The sequence below is a fragment of the Medicago sativa genome, chromosome 7, assembly GCF_051527215.1.
Source record: "Medicago sativa cultivar Bolivia chromosome 7, Bolivia_mono, whole genome shotgun sequence".
NCBI lineage: Eukaryota > Viridiplantae > Streptophyta > Magnoliopsida > Fabales > Fabaceae > Medicago > Medicago sativa.
In genome coordinates, this window is record NC_140755.1 from 34,740,259 (window position 1) to 34,766,894 (window position 26,636).

Here is a 26,636-nt window from a genome sequence, read left to right on the forward strand (position 1 = left end):
AACCAAAGTGGTCCTGAAACCAACAGAGATGGAAGAAAGGGCGGCGCTCCTGAACACCATCATCTACCGCCCTCAGAAGGGTAGCCACAACCGCTTCGCTTTTCGTCCTTAATAAAAAGAAGCGTTCTTTGAAACTCCACACTTTTCCAGCAAAGATCTCAAACATTTTTTTGGTCTGACGAAAAGAAACTCAGTCCACACCCCCGTTTTGCGGTGAAGAAGGAGAAGAAAACGTTCTTAGAGGTGGAAAGTTGGAGATAGTCACACAACAACTCGAAGAGAAAGGGACTACCTCCCGTTGGAAGTCAGAGAAAGGGAGCCAAAAACCCATGTCTTTGAAGACCACTTCATACATGGGAAAGGTGTAGTTCTCGTACTCTTAACACACTCTATCAGAAGTGCTCGGAAGCACCAGCTCCCAATCATCTGCATTTCTAATCAAGCCAAAAGGAATCTCTCCCACACCACTTAAGGCAAATGACGACTCTGTTTCCATGGCTCTTCCCCCAACCAAGAGAAGGCAGGCGCGGCAGCTTCTTCGTTCACCATGGAACCTGAAAAATCAAAGGGAAAAGTGAATCCAACATTCAGATCGACCCTTCCTTCACCCATCAGGTCATCCATGGCGACGAAGGGAACAAACACCATCAGGGAATCCACATCGAGGCGAACAGGGCTATATCTTATGAACTGAACTAAAGCATGTCGCCAATGTTTTTCTAATACATACAGAAAACAGACAACAAATCCTAAAGACTCCTCATGCACGGTGGAAACCACTGTAACAAACGGCGGAAATCACCGAGTTGGAGTAACTTCTACCCTAAAAGCATGCATTTCTATGGTTTCTAAAAATAGAAACTAAATAAATCAAAGAACAGAAACGAAAGAAAAAAGGAGTCATCTGAGCATTACTTGTTACGATGGATGAACTGGACTTGAAGTGAGAAGTTGAAAGTTCGGAAATGTTTCACCTTTGAAGGAACTCTTGGAAAAACTTCTAAGTTTCTGAGAAAATGAAAATGCGGTAATGTTCCAAACAACGTTTGAACTATTTATACTCGTTTCATAAAACTTCTCAAAGGTGGCGAGGCCTCAATCCGGTGCAGCCCTCCACATATAACTCCTCACTCGAGTAGCATGCCTACGGTCGTGATCAAATCAAATCATCCATCCAAGGGCTCTGATCACTCTGCAAACTATAGGTACTCAAGTACCACAATAGCCTTTACACGTGTCACTCAGAAACCAAAGGTCATGTCTCCTCAGTTTTTCCCTCGAGACGTGGGTATTAAATACAGAATTACATTCAACCAAACTTCATGACGACGGAATCTTTCTGCCTGATTCTGCTAGGCCAGGCACTTAAAGACCGAACATAACTCATCGCATTGGTGAACTTACTTAGTCGGAGGACAAATGGGGTTCTAGAATAGCGAGCGTGTAACGCCCTAATTCTATTAAAGCAATAAAACATGCGAATATAGTAAATATTCAAGAATTAGATGCTATGTCTCCAACTAAACAACAGCTTGCATGCATAGATATAATTCTCAACAATCGTAGCGGATATAAATCATACATCTCCATATCAAATCCATACATATACCATGGTCAAATACATCATAAGAAAATTCTCCAACCTCAACAAACAGTACACCTCAAATAAATAAAATAAGTCCAACACAACTAACAGACACTGACTCGACCTAATCAGAGCCCCAACTACAACTCCAAAGTGATAGCGGAGGCTAACTCCAGCTATCCAAGCACTCACCGCAAGCGGACTACTCCTGCACAGCGTCTACCTATCCATACAGACAGGTAGGAAGTCAAAACCACTGGAGGTTAGTATTACATCAATCATAATCAATATAAATAACTTGATTTAGATAAAACAGTTCAATTCTCAATAAATCATCATAAACATTTAACCTCCACATCCACATTCATATAACCACCTTAATCATTGCAAATATATGATCATTTAGCACACTCATCATCAACATTCATCATTCAATACAACAATCAAGACTCATGCAATGTGATATGCCTAAACTCGACACATACATGCATGTGGTACCAAATCACCTCAAGGTCGTCACCTTCGATGCAACAAAAACATCGTAATCACCTCAATTGGATATAAAATCCGCCACCATCAGTCATGAATGCATGAACATATGACTCAATTACAATGCATATGTTCACACGAACAATAATCGCCTCAACATCACCAACATTTAGTATATATGCAATCGACAACAATTCACCACCACTTGACATATATACAATCACCAACACTTATTATATATGCAATCAACAACAATTCACCATCATATATACAATCACCAACAACAGTCATAATTCAATCAACATATAGTTGTCACATATATACATTATCAATCATCTTCACATAAGTTATATCAACTGTCCATAAAGGATTCATAAGGCAATCGGCTCCAAAAATCATTTTCAACAAGGTTCGTCTCTCAAAATCACAACATTAGAAATAATTGAGTATTTAAGCCAAAACCAAGTAAACAAGTTCCAATGCCTCAACTAAGTATACCTCTAGGCCACATGTGGGTGCAGTAGAGGATACTTTGGCGTTTCACCGGCCAAATATGACGAATTCATGAAAATCGCAAAGTTCGTCTCACCTTACCACTTTTCATAAAAATTTCCATTTTTAAATCAAAACAAGTTCGATCCATTACATCACAGTTAGGAACCATTAAACACCTTTAATGATCCCATAAAACATAAGTTTAAAGTTAGGAAATAATCCATAAGGTTTGGGTCGACTTAGGAATAGTTATGCGGAAGTTTCATAAAATTTACTAAGAGTATTTTCCTCATAACTTAAAATCCAAGAATCATTTTTTAGTCAAACCAAAGCCATTGGAAAGATAACAGGATTATCTAAAACTTTCATATTTACACCAAAAACCAAATCAAAACAGAAACGAGGGAAAAAGATGCAAGAACACGAAACAGGGGGTACTGCCCTGTGCAACTCGCCGTTGCGAGTAACTGTACTCGCGAGGCGAGAAGGCTCCAGGGAGCCCCTGCAGCTCACGTCCAACTCGCCTCCAGCTCGCTGTGGTGAGTTGTGACTGTATGCTCTCGGGAAAAAACTCATTTTCTCCCCAAAACCCCAATTTTGACTTCCCAATGCCCAAATTTGATCCCAAGGTTTGTTTAAACATTTCTAAACATGAAAAGACACTCAAAATCATGTAAAACTTGTTCCAAAACATCCTCTTAACAAAAATCATCAATTGACCCATTTTCATAAAACTTCAAAAACAAACAACACAAATCATCACAAGCTCAAAGATTATGAGTACCCAAGGTTCCATTCATCAACAACAACAACCCATCATGAATTCATCATCAATTTAACAACTACAACATTATTCATCATCAATTTCACTCAAGAACATGTTATATGCATATAAACCCATTTTTTCATACAAATTCAACAACAACAACACAATTATCATTCAATTCATGCATAGAATCATACCCTCAAAATTAAGCACGAATTTCTACATCTAAAAATCAAATTAAGCACTTAATCAAAGAATTAGGGAAGAACAATAACTATTAATTATGCTTTAATTCTAACCCCCTTACCTTAATTCTTCTCAACACCAACTAAGGCTTCACTTTAGCTCCCAAAGCTTGGTTCTCTAGCTCCCTCTAGCCTCTTCTAGATCTCCTCTTTAATCCCATATCTTCTCTCTATCTCTATCTCTTCTCAATTGTAAAATGTTGGTGAGAAACCCTATTTCTCTACTAACAAGAGTTTATATAGGTTCACCTAATTGGGCTTAACTCACCACACCTTAATGGGTCTAACCCATTTCTATTTTAACCCACAAATGTTACTACTCACTTAACGGTAAAACGTAACACTAACGGTCAACTACCGGTAGATAAATAATTACTACACTCTCTCTAGTGACTTAGTAAAATAACCACTCTCACTAAGCACTAAAAATAATCCTTATCAAAATTACAAAATTACCCCCACTCATAAAATGACCAAAATGCCCCTAAGTCCAAAATGACTAAAATACCCTTCTAACAACGAATTCTACAAATCCCAACCAAAACACACACAGAGGCAAATAATCACATAAGAGAACATACCCCACATACTAAAACAATTAAATAAATAATAAAATAAAACTAACGAAAAATCGGGCTGTTACAGAGCGTGTTCATACACTCGTTCGCCCAATTCTCATGACACTCTCAATCACCCCTGCTAACAGTTCCCGAACTCAGTAATGTCATCACATTTGATAAGCAAGACTCATTTCACTCTCGAACAAGAGAGCACATAAAAGCTAACCTCCTTGCCAGGACCGACCATGAACAATCAAAACGCCCGGACTTAAGTCATCACTCTTCATCAAGAGCAACGACTTGGGGGGCTACTGTTCTGGACCGGCCAAAATGATCTTTGTCCCATTTACTTAGGCCCAATACAATCCAAAGCCCAAACACCACGTTTGGCAATATTATTTGCGACACACCTCTTTCCCACCAGGGGGTGCACGGAGCGAGCGGGACCGGTTCAAATAGAGCCACAACGTCTCTCTGCACGTTCCCGCAATAAACTCTCTGGCGGTTACACTTCCCACGATTTCGTAACCGCCAGAGCCAGGTGTGCCATTACAACGGCTATGCAGCCCTCCACCTTTATAAATAGGGGACTCACTGCAGTCTCCAAGGTAGAATCGATCTCTTCCTCTAAACCCTCACTCTCTTATCTCCACTGACTTGAGCGTCGGAGTGCCTGCAGGTACACACCCCCCATTCGCTCCAAGAAGCATTCTGACGTATTCCACCACCGTCTAAACCACCGCATTCAAAGCACCGACAATCACCTTCTGATCAGGTACGATCACTTTGTTTATATTTTTCAATGACACCAACAATATATCAAAAAAGAAGTCTAAATTCTTATCTTTTTAATGATACCAACAACAATCATTATTATACAAGTCAATCCAAAATCTTATATCTTCTTTATATAAGTATAGATCTAGTTTATAACGCTTTTTAAAACACAAAATAAAAAAATTGAATTCACTCTCATCAATTATCTTTTTTAAAGGATAAATAATAAGGGAAAAATGAATATATCGTAGACAATAATGATTGATTTTGTTACACGGATGCTATTTTCTTTATATATAGAAGATTATTATGATAAAAATTTGTGTTTTTTTTTGTGATAACCGGAGTTCGAACCGCAGACTTTGCATAAATTATGCATTGTCCATAGCAACTGAGCTAAACTCACGAGGACGTAAAATTGTGTTTTATTATAACCATAATATGGACAAATTTGAGTTTTAGTTTTTTCCTTTGTAATTTCATGTTCTTTTTGTTTTTTCCTCAAAAAAAATGTTCTTTTTGTTTTATTTGATTATTTACTAATTTAATTATGTTAGACAAAAACACTAACATGGTTAGAATTTGTTAACTGCACCACTACCATATGTGCTTTTGACGCTGATTGGATCATTATTTTTTTTCTTTTGAATGATGAATAAAAAATTGAAAAACAAAAACAAATTTTTTTAAGAACCGAAATCAAAATAATTTCAACATCATCTTTCATCCTTGATCAACACTATCTTCATCTTCTTCATCATTCTTTAAACTTACAAACCTTTAAAATTTCAAACTAAAAAACACATATAAATTGAAACTTTACCATGATGACCACAAAGATCATAAAATACAAAAAGACAACAAATTCAAAAAAGAAAGAAAAACAAACATAAAACAGAGCCTACATATTTGAGAATTTGACTCGTTGTTTTTCTAAAAATGGAGTCTACATCAATCAACTTCCCACTTTTTTCTCCGTCATTTTTTCTTTTTCAATTTATTCTCCCTCAAAATTTTCAACTTCACTTTCATTTGTCAACTCCACCATTTTCATTATTTTCATCTACCACTTCTTCCTCCTCAACATATTCAATTACCTTATCGTTCATCACCTTGGGGGTAACTGGTGTCAACACTGTAACATCCCGCTCATCAGCTAATGGAAATTTTATCTGTTAAATGTATCAGAGGACTAAGATTCATGGAAAGAAAGTATGACGAAAATGTTAAGTACGAGGGAAGCTAATATTATGTGATATCACTCAAGTATGGACTTATGTATCAGTGTCAGGTAAACACGACTGAGACGAAGGGCATTTAAGTAAACTCACACAAGGGAGTATATAAGCAAGTTTGGTTCCAAAATATTCATTTTCCCATTTCACTTCTCTCTCTAGGTTTTGAGAGAAATAATTTCTCTCCTCCTTCTCTCTAACCCACGCCCTCCTTCTCCTCTCCAAACCATCCAAACTTCTTCCAAATCATGATCAAGCATGGATTAAGGTAGCTTAGCAAGCAAGAAACACATAAAGGAAAGGATTAAAGCATGGTTTGGTGAAAAAGAGTAAAGATCAAGAATGGATCAAAGCTATGGTTGATGCTTGGAAATTGCAAGGAACATGTTAGGTGAGTTCCATAGATAGATTACCACCCTTTGGGTTGTGTAAATTCATGTTATATGTATAGATTTATGTTTATGAGGGATTTAGAACCCTAATGGACTTTTGATAAATTCTTGTTGATTACTTGTTAGTTTGCCATGAAAGATGTTTATAAATGTATATATATGTTGCTGGATGATTATGGTGCATTGCAGGATTGATTTGAATGAGTTTTGGGGTCAAAATTGCAAAATTTGTACCACAGACCCGAAGAAATTCGCTATTAGCGAAAATTTCGCTAACAGCGAAATTCTTCAGAGCCTGCCCAGCAAGGCTTCGCTAATAGCGAAAGTTTCTGACTTTCCACCCTTTTCAAGGGCCTGTTGGCCCATTTTAGGGCCGGTGGTGCATTCCGAAGCCTTTATATCAACATATTACAACTTTATAACCCCAAAACAACATCTAGGCAATGCACATAACATCAAACGATTCTTGAAATGAAAATCATGGCAAACTTAATAAGAATGGCAAGAGTGAATCAAGAGAGTTTAAGCCGTTTTTACTCGGGTAGCATGATTTAAGAAAGGCCATGAATATAGAGCCTCAACATAGTTGTTGAGAACTAGCAAGATAGTATGAATCACTAAGTATGTCAAGTATAGGATTATGAATAAATATGTAAGTAAGACGCGAATGATAATCCCTTCGCACATGAGCTAGAATGACTTAGCTATTATGTAAGTTGTGGATTGATAAGTTATTTCTCTCCACCATGTTATGAACAAGTAAGAGTTTACCACTAATCGGATCGATCAAGGTTCCGAGGTAAATATGTATGCATGATTAGGTTCAACCTAAATGAATGACAAGACCATGATTAATGTAATGTAGGTGCCATGTCTCTTGCAATCCATGAAGGTATGGATTCAAGGGGTTCTCATGATGGGAACGGGGAAGGCTCCGTAAGGGGATCACATGGTACTGAGTAATTAAGAATGTAGGTGTTCGTGTCTCTTGCAATCCATGAAGGTATGGATTCAAGGGGTTCTCATGATGGGAACGGGGAAGGCTCCGTAAGGGGATCGCACGACACTGAGGGAGTCTGATGTACGTACATCGGTCATGTATGGGATTGTACTCGGGATTACTCCACCCGGGACTATCCGTAAAATGAATCCAGATAATAACTGTTTGTTCAACGCTAACCCATGAATGAACTTAGATATGTTATGCACGATATAACTATGAATATGTTTCCATGATTATGCAAGAATGAACCATGCACGTATATGTTTAAGAACAAGAGCACTAGAAGCTATATGATAAGTATAAGGCATGGAATAGAGCAAGTAAAGAACATGATACCGATGACGATCTTAGGATTCCCCTAATCGTCCGGTTTAGAATCGTGCCATGATTATGTTATGTTTAGGCCTCGATACATAGAGTGTATTCTTGGCAATGCGGTTTTAGGTTCCCCCTCGACCGCCATGACACGTATAGGAAGTGAAGCCTATAACAAGTTAAGATATGATTATGACGGCTCTAGTATGCACTACCGTCTAAGCATGCAAGTCCCCACACACGTATAATCAACCGTCAGGTTGTAATGTAGACACGTGGTGACCGTAGGTTTTCCCTTGAGGTTACCTATAGCCTAGGATTTAGGGGAACTCACTGAGACATTATGTCTCATCCCAATCCTTATTTGTTTCAGATAAGCAGGATGTTTATGCATGTTCGGAGCCGGATGGATATTACTTCAAGGGTTCGTTCGTAAAGCTGCAGGACGTTATGGACATCAAGGATGTATTTTTATGTATGGATGAGTTGTGTTATAATATTATTTATACGAACGTAACTTGATGTAAATATTATTCATTCGAAGATTTTAATTGTTGTATATTTTAATGTATCCAGTACTAATATTAACGCACGTGCCAGACTTTCTAGATACGTCTGGTATGGGTGTTACATTTGGTATCAGAGTAGGTCGATTCAGACCGTGCCTTGGGTCATTAAATTACAACTAAGGTAGTGGGGCCATTGGGTTCCGGGTAAATGTTCTAGTTGTTGTTGTTAGTTGAGCCTGATCAACTCAATTTAGCATTTAACGATTAGAATGGATGCCTGAGAGCTGAATAGGACCCAGGAGGAATGAAGTATGTGATGAAGAAGTTTGATTGTGCCAAAAGGTGGCCGGTGAACTAATTAGGTGCAAGTGTGAATCCTCCGGGAATGTAAGGCATGTTAAGAAGGGACGTTCCGACAATGTCGGGCAAGATGTTAGTAATACTTCGTGTACCCGTAAGTGAAGAAGTTGGATATATATATCTAAGGATGACCGGAAGTTTCGGTAAGAGTTGTTGTTGGAACGAGTTCATGATATTCTGGAGTGTCAGAACAAGGCTACAAGATAATGAGAAGTCGACATATGTTGACGGAGTCAGCGAGCTCTCAGAAATGGTAATATATGAATGAAGTTAAGGACATGTATGTTCGGAAAGTTGCGTAAGTGGCAACGTAATGAGGTAAGTTATTCGTAGTGGATGAAGTTAAGGATTCAAGAGAAAGTTTTATGTTATCAGGATTAAGGCATTGATTTCCGACGTACGAAGAATTGTATCGAAAAAGGTTGATGTTGCCATGCATATGCTATAAAATATTTCACGATGATAGGAATGAATGATGTGCATTGGTTACTTGAGAATAAAAGTTTCATACAAGGAATGTTTTTCGAAAAATATTAGAATTGGAGAAGCTCACCAATAGCAAGCATGGGACGAAACTATTTTCCATTTCGTTCTTATGGTTTGCAATGACTATTGGGGAGACGTTTTCAATATAATCTTTTATATGACGAAAATAATTTATGACATCAAGTAACGAATGCATATCATATCCTAAGATTTTTTTTCAAGGAAAAGACATGGGCAACCATCAACGAAATCGATACGATTTAAGGTAGCTTTGGAGGTTAATGTGTCATGAGTCAAGAACAACCAAGATCAAAAGTATAGAAGTTCCGGAATTTAAAAGGAAAGTCACCGATGTTTATGCATGAGATATGAAGTAAGAAGCTAAAGTGATACAAAGTTATGAGAAATTACAAGGTTCATGGATTATGTGAAAATTATGGCGTATCTCTCGAACCTATGTTTTGCTTAATAGACTTGCTAAGGCTCGATATGATGTTGAATTATAAAGTTTAAATAATTTTAGAAAGATTTACGCGTATGGGTGATTGAAGTTGACTTTTTGAAAATTCACTAGATTTTCTAGGAACCGGTTTGCTACTACATTCGTAGAGCGGGCTAGACTTATTAGAGTCCAGGTTTGATGGCACGTATGTGTTATCAACCCGTTCTATGAATTTAGAGTAATGGCCGGGCCTAAATTTAATATATTTATAAAGTAGGAAATCATCAACGTCAATGACCCGTGTGCTAGTTTATGAAGTTTTCTTTAAAAGAAAAATCAACGAGCAAGCATTGGTATGATTAAGCAAAATATAGTATGCGAGAATGCAAAGTTTAAATGTCAAGCAAGATATGTTCAAATGTTAGATGGGTTTGTTAAAGGAATTCGAGTTTTCTCGGAAATAAGTTCAAGTATGATATGTATGGTGAATGCAACTAGCAAGAACGTAAGGTTCACCCCCAAGTCGAGTATTATGAGTATAAGATAAGTTATCATGAGTTTGAAATTTACAAGACAAGTGTAAAGTTGTGATGTTGGTGGCAATATGGAAGATTTTGATAACAGTTCAAGAAGTAAGTATTCAAGTGATAAGCATGAATTGAAGTCTCAATCGCTCTAACGGATTAGAATAATGGTTTAAACCAACCGGTGGGAATCAGAGTAGCGCCATGGAAGCAAATCGTTAATCATGAAACATGGAATTTTTAGTATGAAAGAATTTTCGGTTGGTAAAAGTTTTAAGTAAGTGCCATCATTTAAGTAAGATGAAAATGACAAGAATTGCCTTATATGAATTGGTCAGGATGCACGAAAGATGATAATGTGGAAAATCAAGTTTAGTGTTCCGAAGAAAAGGAATAAGTTTATGTTAAGAGGTCTAAGGATTTCCTATGGATATGTAAGCGGTATTGCAAGTATGTATATCGGTTGAACAAGGGAAGAATTTATCTTCGAAGTTAAGTATGTTATCATGAAAGGAGATGCAACTCTCGAGTTTATGAAATGAGATTCATACTCTTGTATGCAATACTTGTTAAGTGGAAACGATACTTGTTAAGACATGCCAACCCATGATTTTATAACTTTTAAAGCTAAGATGGGTATTATGGAACTTGGGAACGATGTTTTTATTTAAACTCATGGAATTATACACTTTCGAAACTGATGAAATACGTCATAAGTAAACTCACTTAAGACGTACAAACTTCAGGACCAACTTGTCGTAGACAAGTTTTGGGCGAGTTGTAAAATCTTTTTCTAAATATAGAAACTCGTCAGGTGGTTCTGTAGTGCCATTACACAAATTCAGTTTTGAAAATGATAAAATCTTTTTAGTCATGTATCTATTCTTTCCAAGAACCCGAATACCAAAGCTTAAGAAAATTTCTTCAAGAAAGATGTTAGAATACGTATCGTTATCATTTAACAAGAGGTGGCATTTAGAAGTATGCACATGTTATGGAAACAACAATGTTGTATGAAGCCAATATCCTATGGGATACCCGGAAATGTGTTAAGAATGTATGAAGTATGTGCAAGTAAATTTGCTAGAAAGTTTCGAGAACATGTTAACCACAACGTTGGTTATTAGACGGTCAGATGAAATAACAATTTGATTTCACTCTTTTATGTCAAGCTATATGAGATACTCATTAGTTCGGGTGCAATAAGATGCAATGAAATCGAAAGATTTCCTAAGGCTCTGGAAAGGATCAGTGATTCGTGGAATCGTCTTTATGAATAAGGAAAGTAAGAGACATGTGTCTCAAGGTATATAAGTAAACTGATGTATGAATTGTATGTTTACCCGATTAGATTAAGTATGCATGAAAAGATGTTTTAAAGTTACAAGTAAGCACTGCAGGGCAAACCTGGTTTCCGTAGGATCCCAGTTAAAAGGCAAATCCTGAGTGTTCATGTTTATGATAAGATATTTTTACAAGAATGTTTATGTTAAGCGGGTAAGATATAATCTGAAACAATGAGTTTATGTTAGCATGGAATGTCCCAGGTCATGGTGTACTAAGATAACATTTAAAGTTTAAATGATATTAAGATCAAGAAAGCTATGTGCTTACGTATATGAATCAAGAAACAAGACGGAACACAAGCAATGATGAACTTCTTGGAAATGTTTGAATAGAATATGTATGGCTCAGACTAAAGATGCTAAGTTTTTATCATGATGATTGGTAGGCGATCTCTAAATTTCGAGGACGAATTTTTTTTAAGGGGGGTAGAATGTAACATCCCGCTCATCAGCTAATGGAAATTTTATCTGTTAAATGTATCAGAGGACTAAGATTCATGGAAAGAAAGTATGACGAAAATGTTAAGTACGAGGGAAGCTAATATTATGTGATATCACTCAAGTATGGACTTATGTATCAGTGTCAGGTAAACACGACTGAGACGAAGGGCATTTAAGTAAACTCACACAAGGGAGTATATAAGCAAGTTTGGTTCCAAAATATTCATTTTCCCATTTCACTTCTCTCTCTAGGTTTTGAGAGAAATAATTTCTCTCCTCCTTCTCTCTAACCCACGCCCTCCTTCTCCTCTCCAAACCATCCAAACTTCTTCCAAATCATGATCAAGCATGGATTAAGGTAGCTTAGCAAGCAAGAAACACATAAAGGAAAGGATTAAAGCATGGTTTGGTGAAAAAGAGTAAAGATCAAGAATGGATCAAAGCTATGGTTGATGCTTGGAAATTGCAAGGAACATGTTAGGTGAGTTCCATAGATAGATTACCACCCTTTGGGTTGTGTAAATTCATGTTATATGTATAGATTTATGTTTATGAGGGATTTAGAACCCTAATGGACTTTTGATAAATTCTTGTTGATTACTTGTTAGTTTGCCATGAAAGATGTTTATAAATGTATATATATGTTGCTGGATGATTATGGTGCGTTACAGGATTGATTTGAATGAGTTTTGGGGTCAAAATTGCAAAATTTGTACCACAGACCCGAAGAAATTCACTATTAGCGAAAATTTCGCTAACAGCGAAATTCTTCAGAGCCTGCCCAGCAAGGCTTCGCTAATAGCGAAAGTTTCTGACTTTCCACCCTTTTCAAGGGCCTGTTGGCCCATTTTAGGGCCGGTGGTGCATTACGAAGCCTTTATATCAACATATTACAACTTTATAACCCCAAAACAACATCTAGCCAATGCACATAACATCAAACGATTCTTGAAATGAAAATCATGGCAAACTTAATAAGAATGGCAAGAGTGAATCAAGAGAGTTTAAGCCGTTTTTACTCGGGTAGCATGATTTAAGAAAGGCCATGAATATAGAGCCTCAACATAGTTGTTGAGAACTAGCAAGATAGTATGAATCACTAAGTATGTCAAGTATAGGATTATGAATAAATATGTAAGTAAGACGCGAATGATAATCCCTTTGCACATGAGCTAGAATGACTTAGCTATTATGTAAGTTGTGGATTGATAAGTTATTTCTCTCCACCATGTTATGAACAAGTAAGAGTTTACCACTAATCGGATCGATCAAGGTTCCGAGGTAAATATGTATGCATGATTAGGTTCAACCTAAATGAATGACAAGACCATGATTAATGTAATGTAGGTGCCATGTCTCTTGCAATCCATGAAGGTATGGATTCAAGGGGTTCTCATGATGGGAACGGGGAAGGCTCCGTAAGGGGATCACATGGTACTGAGTAATTAAGAATGTAGGTGTTCGTGTCTCTTGCAATCCATGAAGGTATGGATTCAAGGGGTTCTCATGATGGGAACGGGGAAGGCTCCGTAAGGGGATCGCACGACATTGAGGAAGTCTGATGTACGTACATCGGTCATGTATGGGATTGTACTCGGGGTTACTCCACCCGGGACTATCCGTAAAATGAATCCAGATAATAACTGTTTGTTCAACGCTAACCCATGAATGAACTTAGATATGTTATGCACGATATAACTATGAATATGTTTCCATGATTATGCAAGAATGAACCATGCACGTATATGTTTAAGAACAAGAGCACTAGAAGCTATATGATAAGTATAAGGCATGGAATAGAGCAAGTAAAGAACATGATACCGATGACGATCTTAGGATTCCCCTAATCGTCCGGTTTAGAATCGTGCCATGATTATGTTATGTTTAGGCCTCGATACATAGAGTGTATTCTTGGCAATGCGGTTTTAGGTTCCCCCTCGACCGCCATGACACGTATAGGAAGTGAAGCCTATAACAAGTTAAGATATGATTATGACGGCTCTAGTATGCACTACCGTCTAAGCATGCAAGTCCCCACACACGTATAATCAACCGTCAGGTTGTAATGTAGACACGTGGTGACCGTAGGTTTTCCCTTGAGGTTACCTATAGCCTAGGATTTAGGGGAACTCACTGAGACATTATGTCTCATCCCAATCCTTATTTGTTTCAGATAAGCAGGATGTTTATGCATGTTCGGAGCCGGATGGATATTACTTCAAGGGTTCGTTCGTAAAGCTGCAGGACGTTATGGACATCAAGGATGTATTTTTATGTATGGATGAGTTGTGTTATAATATTATTTATACGAACGTAACTTGATGTAAATATTATTCATTCGAAGATTTTAATTGTTGTATATTTTAATGTATCCAGTACTAATATTAACGCACGTGCCAGACTTTCTAGATACGTCTGGTATGGGTGTTACAAACACCTTCTTGCTCCTAAATTATATCGCCTTACAACTTTCATTCTTGGGATTATCAGTAATACTCCCAAGAAATCCTCCACTTGATCAATTAGTGATTTGCTTAGCCAGCTGCTCTATTTGATTCTCAAGATTTTTCATTGAAGCTTCATGAGTTACCTTCATTTCTTGGAAGGTATTCTGAGTTGTTTTAACAAAAGTGGTTACTGCTTCTTCAAATGCAGAAGGTTTCCTTTGTGGTTGAGGTTGCGGAGGCGGAATAAGTAGGTTTAAGGTGTTGTTATTTAAGTATTTGAGGTTAGGATGTTGTGCCCATGCCGAATTATAGGTATTGGAGCAAGGGTCCCCTTTTTGGTAATTCCCTATGTAGTTGGCATCCTCACTCACTACTTTAGGCATACACTCACCATTTGCATGTCTCTCACCACACAAATCACATCTAAGCACTGGTGCTCATCAGTGTTGGAATTGAGCTTGACCCATACTTATGGCTTGCACTTGTTTGGTTAGTTCCTCCATCTGTTTGCTCATCAATGTTTGGTTTGGTTAGTTCCTCCATCTGTTTGCTCATCAGTGTTTGGTTGGCAAGGATAACACTATTTTTATCGACTCCAAACACTACCCTCTTACCACGCTCGGTCTCCAAACGATACTCATTTTGAGCCATGTTCTCAATTAGAGTTTGAACCCCAAGGTCGTTTTTTACTCTCATAATACCCCCAATTGATGCATCTAAAGCATTCTTTGGTTAGACCTTAGACCTTTGGTGGAAATTTGCATCTAAGTTTTCTAACTTAAGTCATGGGATGGACATATTTTTAGTAACAATTTAAACCTCTTTCAAGCATCATAGAGAGAGAGAGAGAGAGAGAGAGAGAGAGAGAGAGAGAGGGAGGGAGGGAGAGATTAAAACCTCACCCAAAATTTCGGATGGACATCTTCTTCCATTATTTGGACATCAGGAAAAACCTCTCGAGGAACTTCATCTCTAAATCTTCCCAAGTTTGTATGGTTCCACTAGGTAAGGAAAAGAATCAATCCTTGGCTTTTCCTCTCAATGTAAAAGCAAACAACCTATGTTTTTTTTTTTTTTTGTCTTTAGAGACATTGGCAGGTGGTACACAATATTGGCAAGTTTCGTAAAACTTACTAAGATGTTCATGAGGGCATTGGGAATTTCTCCCCTCATACTGGTTTTCTTTCAACCCTTGTTAGACAAATGTTTTAATGTCAAAAGCTACAGGGTTAGCAGGTTGAAAAAGTCAGTGAGTCGACAATGGTTAGTAGCCAAACCGTAGTCACCATCATTGGTCTAACAGGTGGTGGTTGTGGTGGTGGTGGTGGGTTAGCCATGATAACTGGTTCAGTTTCAATGTGGTTAGGTACTGTATAATGTGTTATGGGTTGGCTTCAGCTGATCTAGCTAACTGGGCTGCTTTCTGATTAGCTTTTGCAGTTTTCTCGATCTTAGGGTCATGCAACAAGTCTTCCGGTCAGACTCTACCTCGCATAAACTGCCAAAAGAAACTAAACTATACTTTTTCGATTTTTTTAACAAAGATTAAAATGAGAGAAATCCAAAATTATTACAAAATTGCCTTGTTGAAATGATTCAATAGTCCCCGTAACGACGCCAAAAACTTGATAAATATTTGGCAAGTGCACAAAAAACTATCGAAGTAATAATATTAAATGTGTATCAACGAGGAACGTTTCTAACTTCTACTCAGCAAAATCATTAATATCTAGAATGTATAAAAATTGGAGGGTTGCACATGGCAAATGATTTGGTTTGATAACATTATGTTGTTTTTGGATTTCCAAACTGTTGTATTTGGATTTCCAAATTCTAAAATGAATATATACCGAAGTTGTTACTAGGTTGAGTCACGACCAGGTCGCTCTCTTTAAGACGTTTCGTGGCACTGCCCAAAATTGTGCAAGGCAGACTATCAACCATGCCTCCTCCAGGATAAAACAAGCCCAACTACAACTGTGCGGTTAACTACTGCACTGTAGAAAACCGTTCGAGAATTACACCATCAAATATGGTACTAAGACCACTCTTTAATACTGAAACCACTTTAATATGGTACTGTTACCACTCTATTATGGTGCTGAGACCACTCAAATATGGTGTTACCACCATTCTAATTATTAACATCTCCAACTATGATACTATGATCACTCAAATATGGTTTTACACCATTCTAACGTCTAACTTCTTCAAGAATCGAAGAAGAATATATTTTAAGATCATTCATAATTTGAAGGGACATTATACCGAAAAGGGACTATGATCTTAAATTATTATTTATTCCGAAGGACATAAAATTATCAAAGGGACTATGAACTTAAGACCATTCTTAATTCCGAAGGGACATTAAACCGAAAAGGGGACTATGGTCTTAAGAACACTCTTAATTCCAAAGGGACAGAAAAAAGGAGATGAAGAGAAGAAAGACTCGTCAACATAAGTCAAGAAAGGGAGAAGAGAGTAAGAATTCCCGACAACTCAATGAAACTCTTTGGCGTGATTTTTGAACTAGGTGAGCTCTGCTTTTATAGGGAGAGTTTGTAACTAATTTGGAGAAACTTAAGAATTAAGTAAACTTAAAAATTAAGCAACGCACAGATCAGCTCAAGTAACAAACTAATCGGATAAGTTCCAAAAGAAACAAACCTACAAGATTAGCTGAAACAAACTAATGAAGGAAAGATAGGAAATTCAGTTGGATTCTAAATCTTATCACAACAAACATGACCTAAAATTATGGGAATTGATATCCATGAATAAAAAATTATTATTATTATTTTCATTCTTATCAAGTATTTAAAATTAAATACCACTATTTAAACACTACTAATGTGTGTGTTCTATTTTATGTGGGACCCCCACGCTCTATTTTTTCAATTCACACAACACTAGATCAAAGTTTAATTACTTGGTGTTTAATCTTTCAACCTTCCAATTTCTTTCCATCTTCACACGAATGTTCCAACTTGAATTTAAAAAAATGGTTTCAATAATAAGGTCAAAACGTTTTTATAAGGTTTCTAATAAACAAAGGTGTCGCCTACAACTTGAACCTTTGCATTGCGGATAATATTCTGATTAACAAGAGTTGCTTACAGCATTGAACTCTATCTCAGACATAGAATCCGCACACAAACCTTTTCCTAAGGTGTATTCTAAAAGCATGTGCGTTTATGGCCCTGCACGTCTATCGCAGTTTTAACGAACGCACTAGGTATTCTTCCCCGAATCCCATAGGAACCGGCCTCAAGTTCCACATTCGTATTGGTGAGTCTATCAGGAGTACTCCTGTAGCTATGTACTTCACTCCACATAGAGTATAGATCTCATTAAGAGTTTTTATTATCTCATCCTTCTGTCGCTGCAGGATTCATGCTTTCTTAATTTTCTCATAGCATGTTTTATCACTCATGATTTGTTATTACCCATTAAACCTATTTTTTGGGATCTCCAGTCATGTAGGTCGGGTTACCATCGCTTGTGACCTTTGGGCATTAGTCCCATCCTATTGGACGTGTTTAGGACTTTCTTTTTAGTAATTCCTTTCGTCAAAGGATTAACTAATACTTTATCAGTACATACATGATCTACTTTAATCGTTCCTTTTGAGAGCAGCTAGCTCTGTAACCCTTTATGTGTTCGTGCCTTAATTATCTTCTCTTTCCATTGTACTAACGATTCTCAATTTTTGTAATAGCTACAATACTATCCCAATGAATTAACACTTCTGGAAACGGTTTTATCCTCTAAGGATTTTCAACTAACAAGCAACTTATCAACTTTCTTATTCACTAGTTTTCTCTAGTATTCTCATCTCAGATCCAATCTATAGTGAACTGAGTCAATACCATTTGTTTTAACAAACAACTCCTCCAATGATGCTCAATGTGCAGTCACTGGTCGCTAAATACTCATCTGAAGGATGTTCTATTGTATATCTTGTACCATTTAAGTACAATAGGTTACTCCTCATGAAGTAATTATAGAGTCATAGTCTTCTTAAGGCACCTCATGACTCTTTCTATAGCATGGCGATGTTTCTTATCCGTCTACTAGTAAATTTGCACAAGAGTTTCACGACATCGGCAATGTCAGGTCTAATATATTTAGTAGCATACCTGAGTACTGTCAATGATGCTCGCATATTCTGTTTTTCTAACTCCATCTCGAGTGTTCTTACACTTGGATCATAATATATAATTGCAAGTTTACGGTCAACTAATTATATTTCCATAAGATCTTCTCAACTTTGTGAGATTTGTCAAAAAAGTTCTCTTTTTTCTAATCTAGTAATCTTGAAATCAAGAATTACTTCAACTTTGTCTAGGTCTTTCTTATCAATGTTGTTGATAAACAATGATTTCACAAAATTCATAACATGAATCTTTAAATCAAATATGAGCAAGTCGTCTTCATAGAGACATATGATCGTGCAAATATTATTTGTCACTTTCCTTCACTTTATACTCATTCGATAGCATTAGAATGTCAAATTATTCATGTCATTCCTTAGGAGTTTATTTTTGATCTCACAAAGAATTATCTAACTTACATACCTTGTGTTTCTTGTCCATGAATCACAAAAAATTTCAGGTTGTTCCATATAGATTTCTTCTTCTGGTTCACCATAAAAAATGCAACTTTCACATCCATTTGGAGTATTATCGAATTATGAACGGCTGCTAAAGGGACTAGTACTCTTATGGATATGATTCTAGTGACTGGTGAATGAGTATCGAAGAAGTCTATATTTTTCTCTTTGTCTAAAAACTTTGATTACAAGGAGAGCCTTGTATTCATCAACCGTACCATCAGGTTTTAATTCCTTTTTTTTTTCAAAATCCAAATACAACCAATTGGTTTGCAACCGTGAATCAAGTCAACTAAGTCATGTTTCGTTAGACTCTAGAAAATTCATTACATCACCAGAAGATTCATACTCTTTAGCAATTCTAGCTTTCTTACCTCTTTGAGGTTCTATAACATTTCGTTTGATGTTTTCATAACTATTTTCGATTACTGGAATGTGATCAGATATAGCGCCCCCACTAATTCTTAATTTTTAAAAGGGAATTTATTTTGCCCCCACTGATGTCATGCTCCCACTAGTGCCGCCACTATTCTTTAGTTAAAGGGGTAAATATTTACATAGAAATCAACATCTTTTAAATCTATGATCACTTTAACATTTAGGTCATAAAACCTATATGTTTCGTTATATATAGCATACCCAATGAATACACATTCATAGGCTATACTAGTGTGTTCAACTCTCTTGGGATTCATAGTCAAAATATATTCCACACAATCCCAAGTTCAAAAATAAGACAAGTTGGGTTGTGTTTTCTTCAAAAATTTCTTAATTAGAATTTTTGTTCTTAAACTTGAATACTCTATACAACATAAATTTCAATCTTCGTTATAAAAATTGAACATATCACACAAATCAATTTTATTCTTTTCAAAATTCACAGTCATCAATAAATATGATAAAATATCATTTTATCATTTCTAGTTTATGTGTCATCAAGTTCGCACATATCATAATTTATTAAGTTTAGAGATTCATATTCTCTAAACATGGATTTAAATGAACCTTTTGGTTCATTTATCTTGACTGCAAAAAATAAAATTGTCTAATCATGTAACTTTGGAATTAAGTCCAAGTTACTCAAGTTTAAAATTAAACGCATGTTCACATGATAATTTTGATATGTCAAATATTAAGATCACACAACTAATAAAATAGAAGGAGAATTTAATTTTGAACTTACCATCAAATGCGCAGTCTTTTCCACAAGAATGCATGGTACACAAGTCTCTCTTTAAGTCTGAGTTAACTCAGTCTTATTCAATAGAAATCTGATATGCAGATTCTTTCTTTGACATAAATTAGAATTTCACAATTCCATTTATTTTCCTTTATTGCAAAATTATAGATTTGGAGTTTTTGTGGCTCGATGGGTCTATGGTTCATCGCTGGTACCCAATATTCTAACAATGTTGCTGCACTTATCTTGGAGCCTTGAACTCTCAATATTGTTAGAGGCATAATTTTCTTGTTACTGTTTTTCAAGTGAAATGGCTGCAATTTTTCCATAGTTTTAATTTACACTTCAAGTGCGATGATAAACATTACATATGAACCAAAATTAAAAACATATGCTTATTTATAATAATACTGCCCAATTATCATTGCCAGCAACATCATAAGAGACTTAGGAATTTTTTAGGAATTTACCACGTTGGTGTCCAGGGACAAATATAAATACCCACAATTTACTCCACATTTTTACCAAAAAAAAAGATATGTGAATTTCATAGTGTTGTTGTTTTAAATAACAAGCACATCATCGTTTCAGTCGAATGATGTATTTCTATAGCTTGATTTATCCTTAATCTATTTAGGGTCAACTTAACCTCAATAAGTAACTTCTTCGGTAGACATAACATAAAAAAACATCTTAAAATTGTTGTTTTTAGATTTCCAAACTGTTGTATTTGGATTTCCAAATTCTAAAATGAATATCTACCAAAGTTGTTACTAGGTTGAGTCACGACCAGGTCGCTCTTTTTAACACGTTTCGTGGCACTGCCTAAAATTTTTCAAGACAGACTCTCAATCACGCCGCCTCCAGAATAAAACAAGCCCAGCTACAACTGTGCGGTTAACTACTACACTGTAGAAAACGTTCGAGAATTACACCCTCAAATATGGTACTAAGACCACTCTTTAATACTAAAACCACTTTAATATGGTACTGTTACCACTCTATTATAGTGTTGAGACCACTCAAATATGGTGTTACCACCATTCTAATTATTAACTTCTCCAACTATGATACTATGATCACTCAAATATGGTTTTACAACATTCTAACGTCTAACTTCTTCAAGAATCGAAGAAGAATATATTTTAAGATCATTCATAATTTTGAAGGGATATTATACCCAAAAAGGGACTATGATCTTAAATTATTATTTATTCCGAAGGACATAAAAATATCGAAGGGACTATGAACTTACGACCAATCTAAATTTCGAAGGGACATTAAACCAAAAAGGGACTATGATCTTAAGAACACTCTTAATTCCAAAGGGACAGAAAAAAGGAGATGAAGAGAAGAAAAACTCGTCAACACAAGTCAAGAAAGGGAGAAGAGAGAAAGAATTCCCGACAACTCAATGAAACTCTTTGGCGTGATTTTTGAACTAGGTGAGCTCTCATTTTATAGGGAGAGTTTGTAACTAATTTGGAGAAACTTAAGAATTAAGTAAACTTAAAAATTAAGCAACCCACAGATCAGCTCAAGTAACAAACTAATCGGATAAGTTCCAAAAGAAACAAACCTACAAGATTAGCTGAAACAAACTAATGAAGGAAAGATAGGAAATTCAGTTGGATTCTCAATCTTATCACAACAAACATAACTTAAAATTATGGGAAGTGATATCAATGAATAAAAAATAATAATAATGATAATAATAATTATTTTCATTCTTATCAGGTATTTAAAATTTAATACCACTATTTAAACACTACTAATGTGTGTGTTCTATTTTATGTGTGAATCCAACACTCTATTTTTTCAATTCACACAACACTAGATCAAAGTTTAATTACTTGGTGTTTAATCTTCCAACCTTCCAATTTCTTTCCATCTTCACACCAATGTTCCAACACATTAACTATAGAAAAATACAATAAACGTTGGTTGAAAATTTCAGGTTAAAAATGATCAAAAACAAAGGAAACCTTCTGCATTTGGTTGAAAGGGTGAGTAAGAAGAAGAAGAATTTGTGATTGGAATTCTAGAAGAAAATTACGGATGCTAACTAGAAGATTATGAATAACTAGGAGAAGATTTTTCAACGTATGGTTTGTGATTGAATTCTCGAAGAAGATTTTTCCTTTGAATGGTTATGATGATTTATTTCTTGGCTTTGATTCATTTATTTTTTAGAAGATGAACAAGTATAGGTTTTGAGCTTTATGGGTTTTAAAATTATAATTTTCGTCTTCAATTTATTATAAAGATAAATGTTAATTAATTAAGAAAATGAATTATGGATTTTCATTTTAGATTTTATGGGTTTGAACATTTATAATGATCATGAATGTCTACAAAGATAGTGATGAAGATGAAGGAGAGGAGTTAGAAGAAGAAAAAGAAGAAATTGGGTGTTGATAGTTCACCATAAGATAAAATGGACTTGTAATCAAATGGTTATAATCATATCAGGATAATAGACATCAAACCAACGGAGATGATCAAATTGACTAACAAATAGTTAAAGGACCAAAACGTAAGAAATAATAGTTATAGGGCCAAAATAAAACTAACAAATTAATTAAGGGATTAAATATATAATTTAGCCAAATATTTACTCAACAAAGTGGCATTGTTTTTTGAGAAGAATTATATTGACATTGCAAATATGGAGGATACATTTGTGCTATAAGGAAAATCAAGGCGTAAACTTGAAAAAGTTTAAAACTTGCACCACTTTCAAGCTAAGGTATTTTATTAGGGGATTGATAGGCAACTTCAAGAGCTTAATAATAGATTTAAAGAAGTGAGTAGTGAATTGCTTATTTGTGTTGCAAGCTTAAATTCAATAGATTCATTTTTTGCATTTTACAAAGAGAAGTTAATTAATTTGGCTCGTTTTTATCCCTCTGAATTTCCTTCAATGGAGCTTATGGGACTTGACAATCAACATGAAAATTATATAATAGATGTTCGTTCTAATGAATAATTTTCTAATTTAGATGAGATTAGTGATCTTCAAGAATGATGGTGGAAACAAGAAAACATATTGTTTTCCAATGGTGTATTTACTTCTAAAGTTATCATTACTTTTGTTGGTGGCTACTGCAACTGTTGAAAGAAGTTTATCTACTATGATATATGTGAAGAATGAATTGCGCAACCGGATAGAAGATGAATTTTTGAACGGTTGTCTAGTAACAAGTGAAGTATTTGATAGTGTTGAGAATGAGAAAATCATACAACGCTTTGAAAATGTGAAGCCACAAAGAGAACAACTATAATTTTTAGATTGTAAGATATCTTTAACTTTTTGATATACAATGGTGAAATTTTTGTAATCACTAATATTTTTTCTTAATGACAATGATGTTAACATTTTATCTCTTATGCATTTATATATTTTTATATATGATATAACACTGACCCTACTTCCTGAAACTTCTGGATCCGTCGTCATTGTATATAATTAGAATTCCTATCTAAGAAATCATAGGTATAGAAATAAGTAGTTCCTAGTTCAGTTGTATTTGGATGTTTTGTAGCTTGCTCATCTGTCTTCGTGATCTTAATTAGCATGGTTTCCAAGTGTTTGTAAAAAAGACAATGTAGTAAAGCTTCCACCATGATAGTGTGTAGAGAATCATCACATATAGTAAGTATAGTATACTTTGAGCCTTCAAAGAGCATAGTATTTTCATGTATAAAATAAACAAATCTTGCTTAAAAAAATTAAAATTCAAGGGAAACAATTCAAAAGTCACTAAGAAGTTTTTAAAATACCGTTTTAACATGTAATTTTTGTTGTTTATCTGACAATTCTTTCGTTCATTCCCACCAAAAGAATTGATAAAGATGCACTGTATACTGTATCAACCATATGCCAAAAAAATTCTATCCGAAATGTAGCTTGAACCCAACATGATAGTGAATATTTATGACATGGCGCAAATGACACTGAATGGCAAAAAAAATTATGATATGTCAACAAAATAAATTTAGGAGTTGTATTTAATAAATTATAATTATAGAAATAGATACTACAAAGTGTGAGACTGTTATTTTATGTAAATTATCACCATAGTACCATGCACTACAAAGATGCAACTGCTGAATCTTGAAAGAGAGAACTCTGACTCCGAAAAATGCACCTGTGTTGTGTTTCTGCAAAAAACGTAGAACGATAGTCCAAACTTCAGAGAAGCAATTGCCTGCATACAAAATTAAATCAGGAACTCTAAAATTTTACTGTAAAATAGTCTTAGATGCAATAATGACAGTATCGGAATCGGATACTTCTCAAATTTTCTTACAGAGCCCAACAAAGAGGCTTGGACAACCTCCTGGATCATTACACAATATGTAGGCTTCTTAGTTCAAAGCAGCCAGAGAAGAAATGATTTTAGAGAAAGGGCAGCCATATTATACATATAAGTGTTTGGTTTTCATTTCGAAATTTGACGAACTCAAAAAGCTTTGTGACAATATGTAGGTAGCTGAGTTCAAGGCAGCCATAGAAGAAGTGATTTTAGAGAAAATTGAGTCAAGTTGAAAATGACCAAGAAATGCAGAAAGAAGCACGAAAACCATGGAAGCCCCTAGCAGAAAGATGTTCCTAGATTCTTGCAAAATATGCGTAAAAGTATAACAATAAAACACATCAACATGTTAAAAATATATAAGACACCCAATGAAATCGAGAGTGGAAAAAATTCAAAGAGATATTTTCTTTTAGTATATAGATATGGACCATATTTTCTGCACTATTTTCTTGAAAACTAAAGTTGGTGAAAACAACAGTAAGTAAACTAATAAGTAAACTAATATCCCTAGAACAAAAGAAGCTCATCTAATTAGCTCAAAAAACTCAACAGGTCATGCAAAGATATCAGAAAAGCTGATAGAGAAAGCAAAATAAGGAACAATGTCAAAGGACCACGACATTCTTCGTATGAATCATTTATCATTATCAATTGAGGTATGTATCATAGAGTACTATGCAGTATTCTTCATCTGAATCAGGTGCAATGATGAGTAATCTAATTTCCATTAATGTATGAATTTAGTCTCAAGCTGTTTGATTAAAGCCATAAGTTTGTGCCTCTTGCGGCAGTAACCATCAATTCAAGTAAATCATTGACAATCACAATCGCAAATCTAACCGAAAAATGCAGGTAATTAAGCAGCATTTAGTGAATGAAAAATGGTTTATATCACAAGAAATATAAGTCAACATACATGAATTCAAATAAATTCGAACAAGTAAATCAACACGTAGAAACTCACTTTCAACAAATTGAAGCCAAACTTTCAACATAATCCTTGGCATAACACCATGCATTTGCACTAGCTTTCTCTATTCTATTTTCTCTCAAATTATAGAGAATTACTTCATTTTTTTTCTAGAGCCTAGTAATATCAGTGTATGTCCATTCTCAGACAGACATAATAGGAACAATTCATGATAACTTTGAAGATTCTGACAACTGATTTTAAGGAATTGAGTCCAAGTTTGTTCAACTCCAAATTCCGTCATCTGCCATACAACAAAACGAGTTCTCTTGAGCATGTGAGAAAAACAAAGGCGGTCCCTTAATACAGCAAGACTTTGTTGAACAACTGGCACTTCATCAACCTCACGAGGGGGCAGCAAACGCCTATATGTCTCGATACTAAGATCAAGCGAGATAATCATAAAACTCAACTTATTTTGAATGGCTAACCAGTAAACAGTGCCACTCAAATACACACGTCCATTAAAAATATTGCCAAGATAAACAGCAAGATGAGCAAAATCATGAAAACTTGGAATATTTCTCCAAACATTATCACTTAAACTACAAACCTTCACCTCTTTGGAAGAAAAGGCCACCACCTTGTAAGTGTCATTTGAATTATCATAACCAAATGTGAACCTAAGCTTGACACTTACGGGCTTTTGGGGTCGGTGAAAAGATCCTAATCTTTGAGATATTTTCCTAGTGGCTGGGTTATAGACATGGAACAAGTAGTATTGATGCTTAGTTGTGTTAGAACGACCAAGCAAACATATCAATCCATTGCATGAACCAACTATTCGGGTGAAATTATGAAACTCTAGTCGTTTGTAACCGTTGTTATAGACGGTGATCAACGAGGGGTTCTCCATTAGATGATTCAGAGGAATAGTTATGAATCTGGAAACTGAATATCTGTAGTAGTAGGATGAGGAGGAGGAGGAGGTCAGTGCTATGTGTTTGTGTCTTGCTGAACGCTCAAAGTGCAATTTGATGAAAGTGGGATCGGAAGAGATGAGTGTGTTCCATGACTTGCAGACACACCTTAGTCGCATAAGAGATTTAACCGGAGAATATGATACGACTTCCACGATAAGATCATCCGGGAGGATTACGCTCGAGATTCGAGTGATTTTGGAATACTGCGACAT

At 35.6% G+C, this 26,636-nt stretch overlaps 1 protein-coding gene across 1 annotated transcript; it reads right to left on the reverse strand.

Moving 5' to 3' along the window:
• Positions 1–379: 379 nt before the first annotated feature.
• LOC146905870 (F-box/kelch-repeat protein At3g23880-like) lies at positions 380–26,636 on the reverse strand. Its single transcript, XM_085728664.1, has 3 exons — positions 25,809–26,636; positions 24,297–24,373; positions 380–554 (listed from the first exon to the last, which is right to left on the reverse strand). Exons 1-3 carry the CDS (start codon positions 26,634–26,636, stop codon positions 380–382), a joined length of 1,080 nt encoding a protein of 359 aa, XP_085584790.1.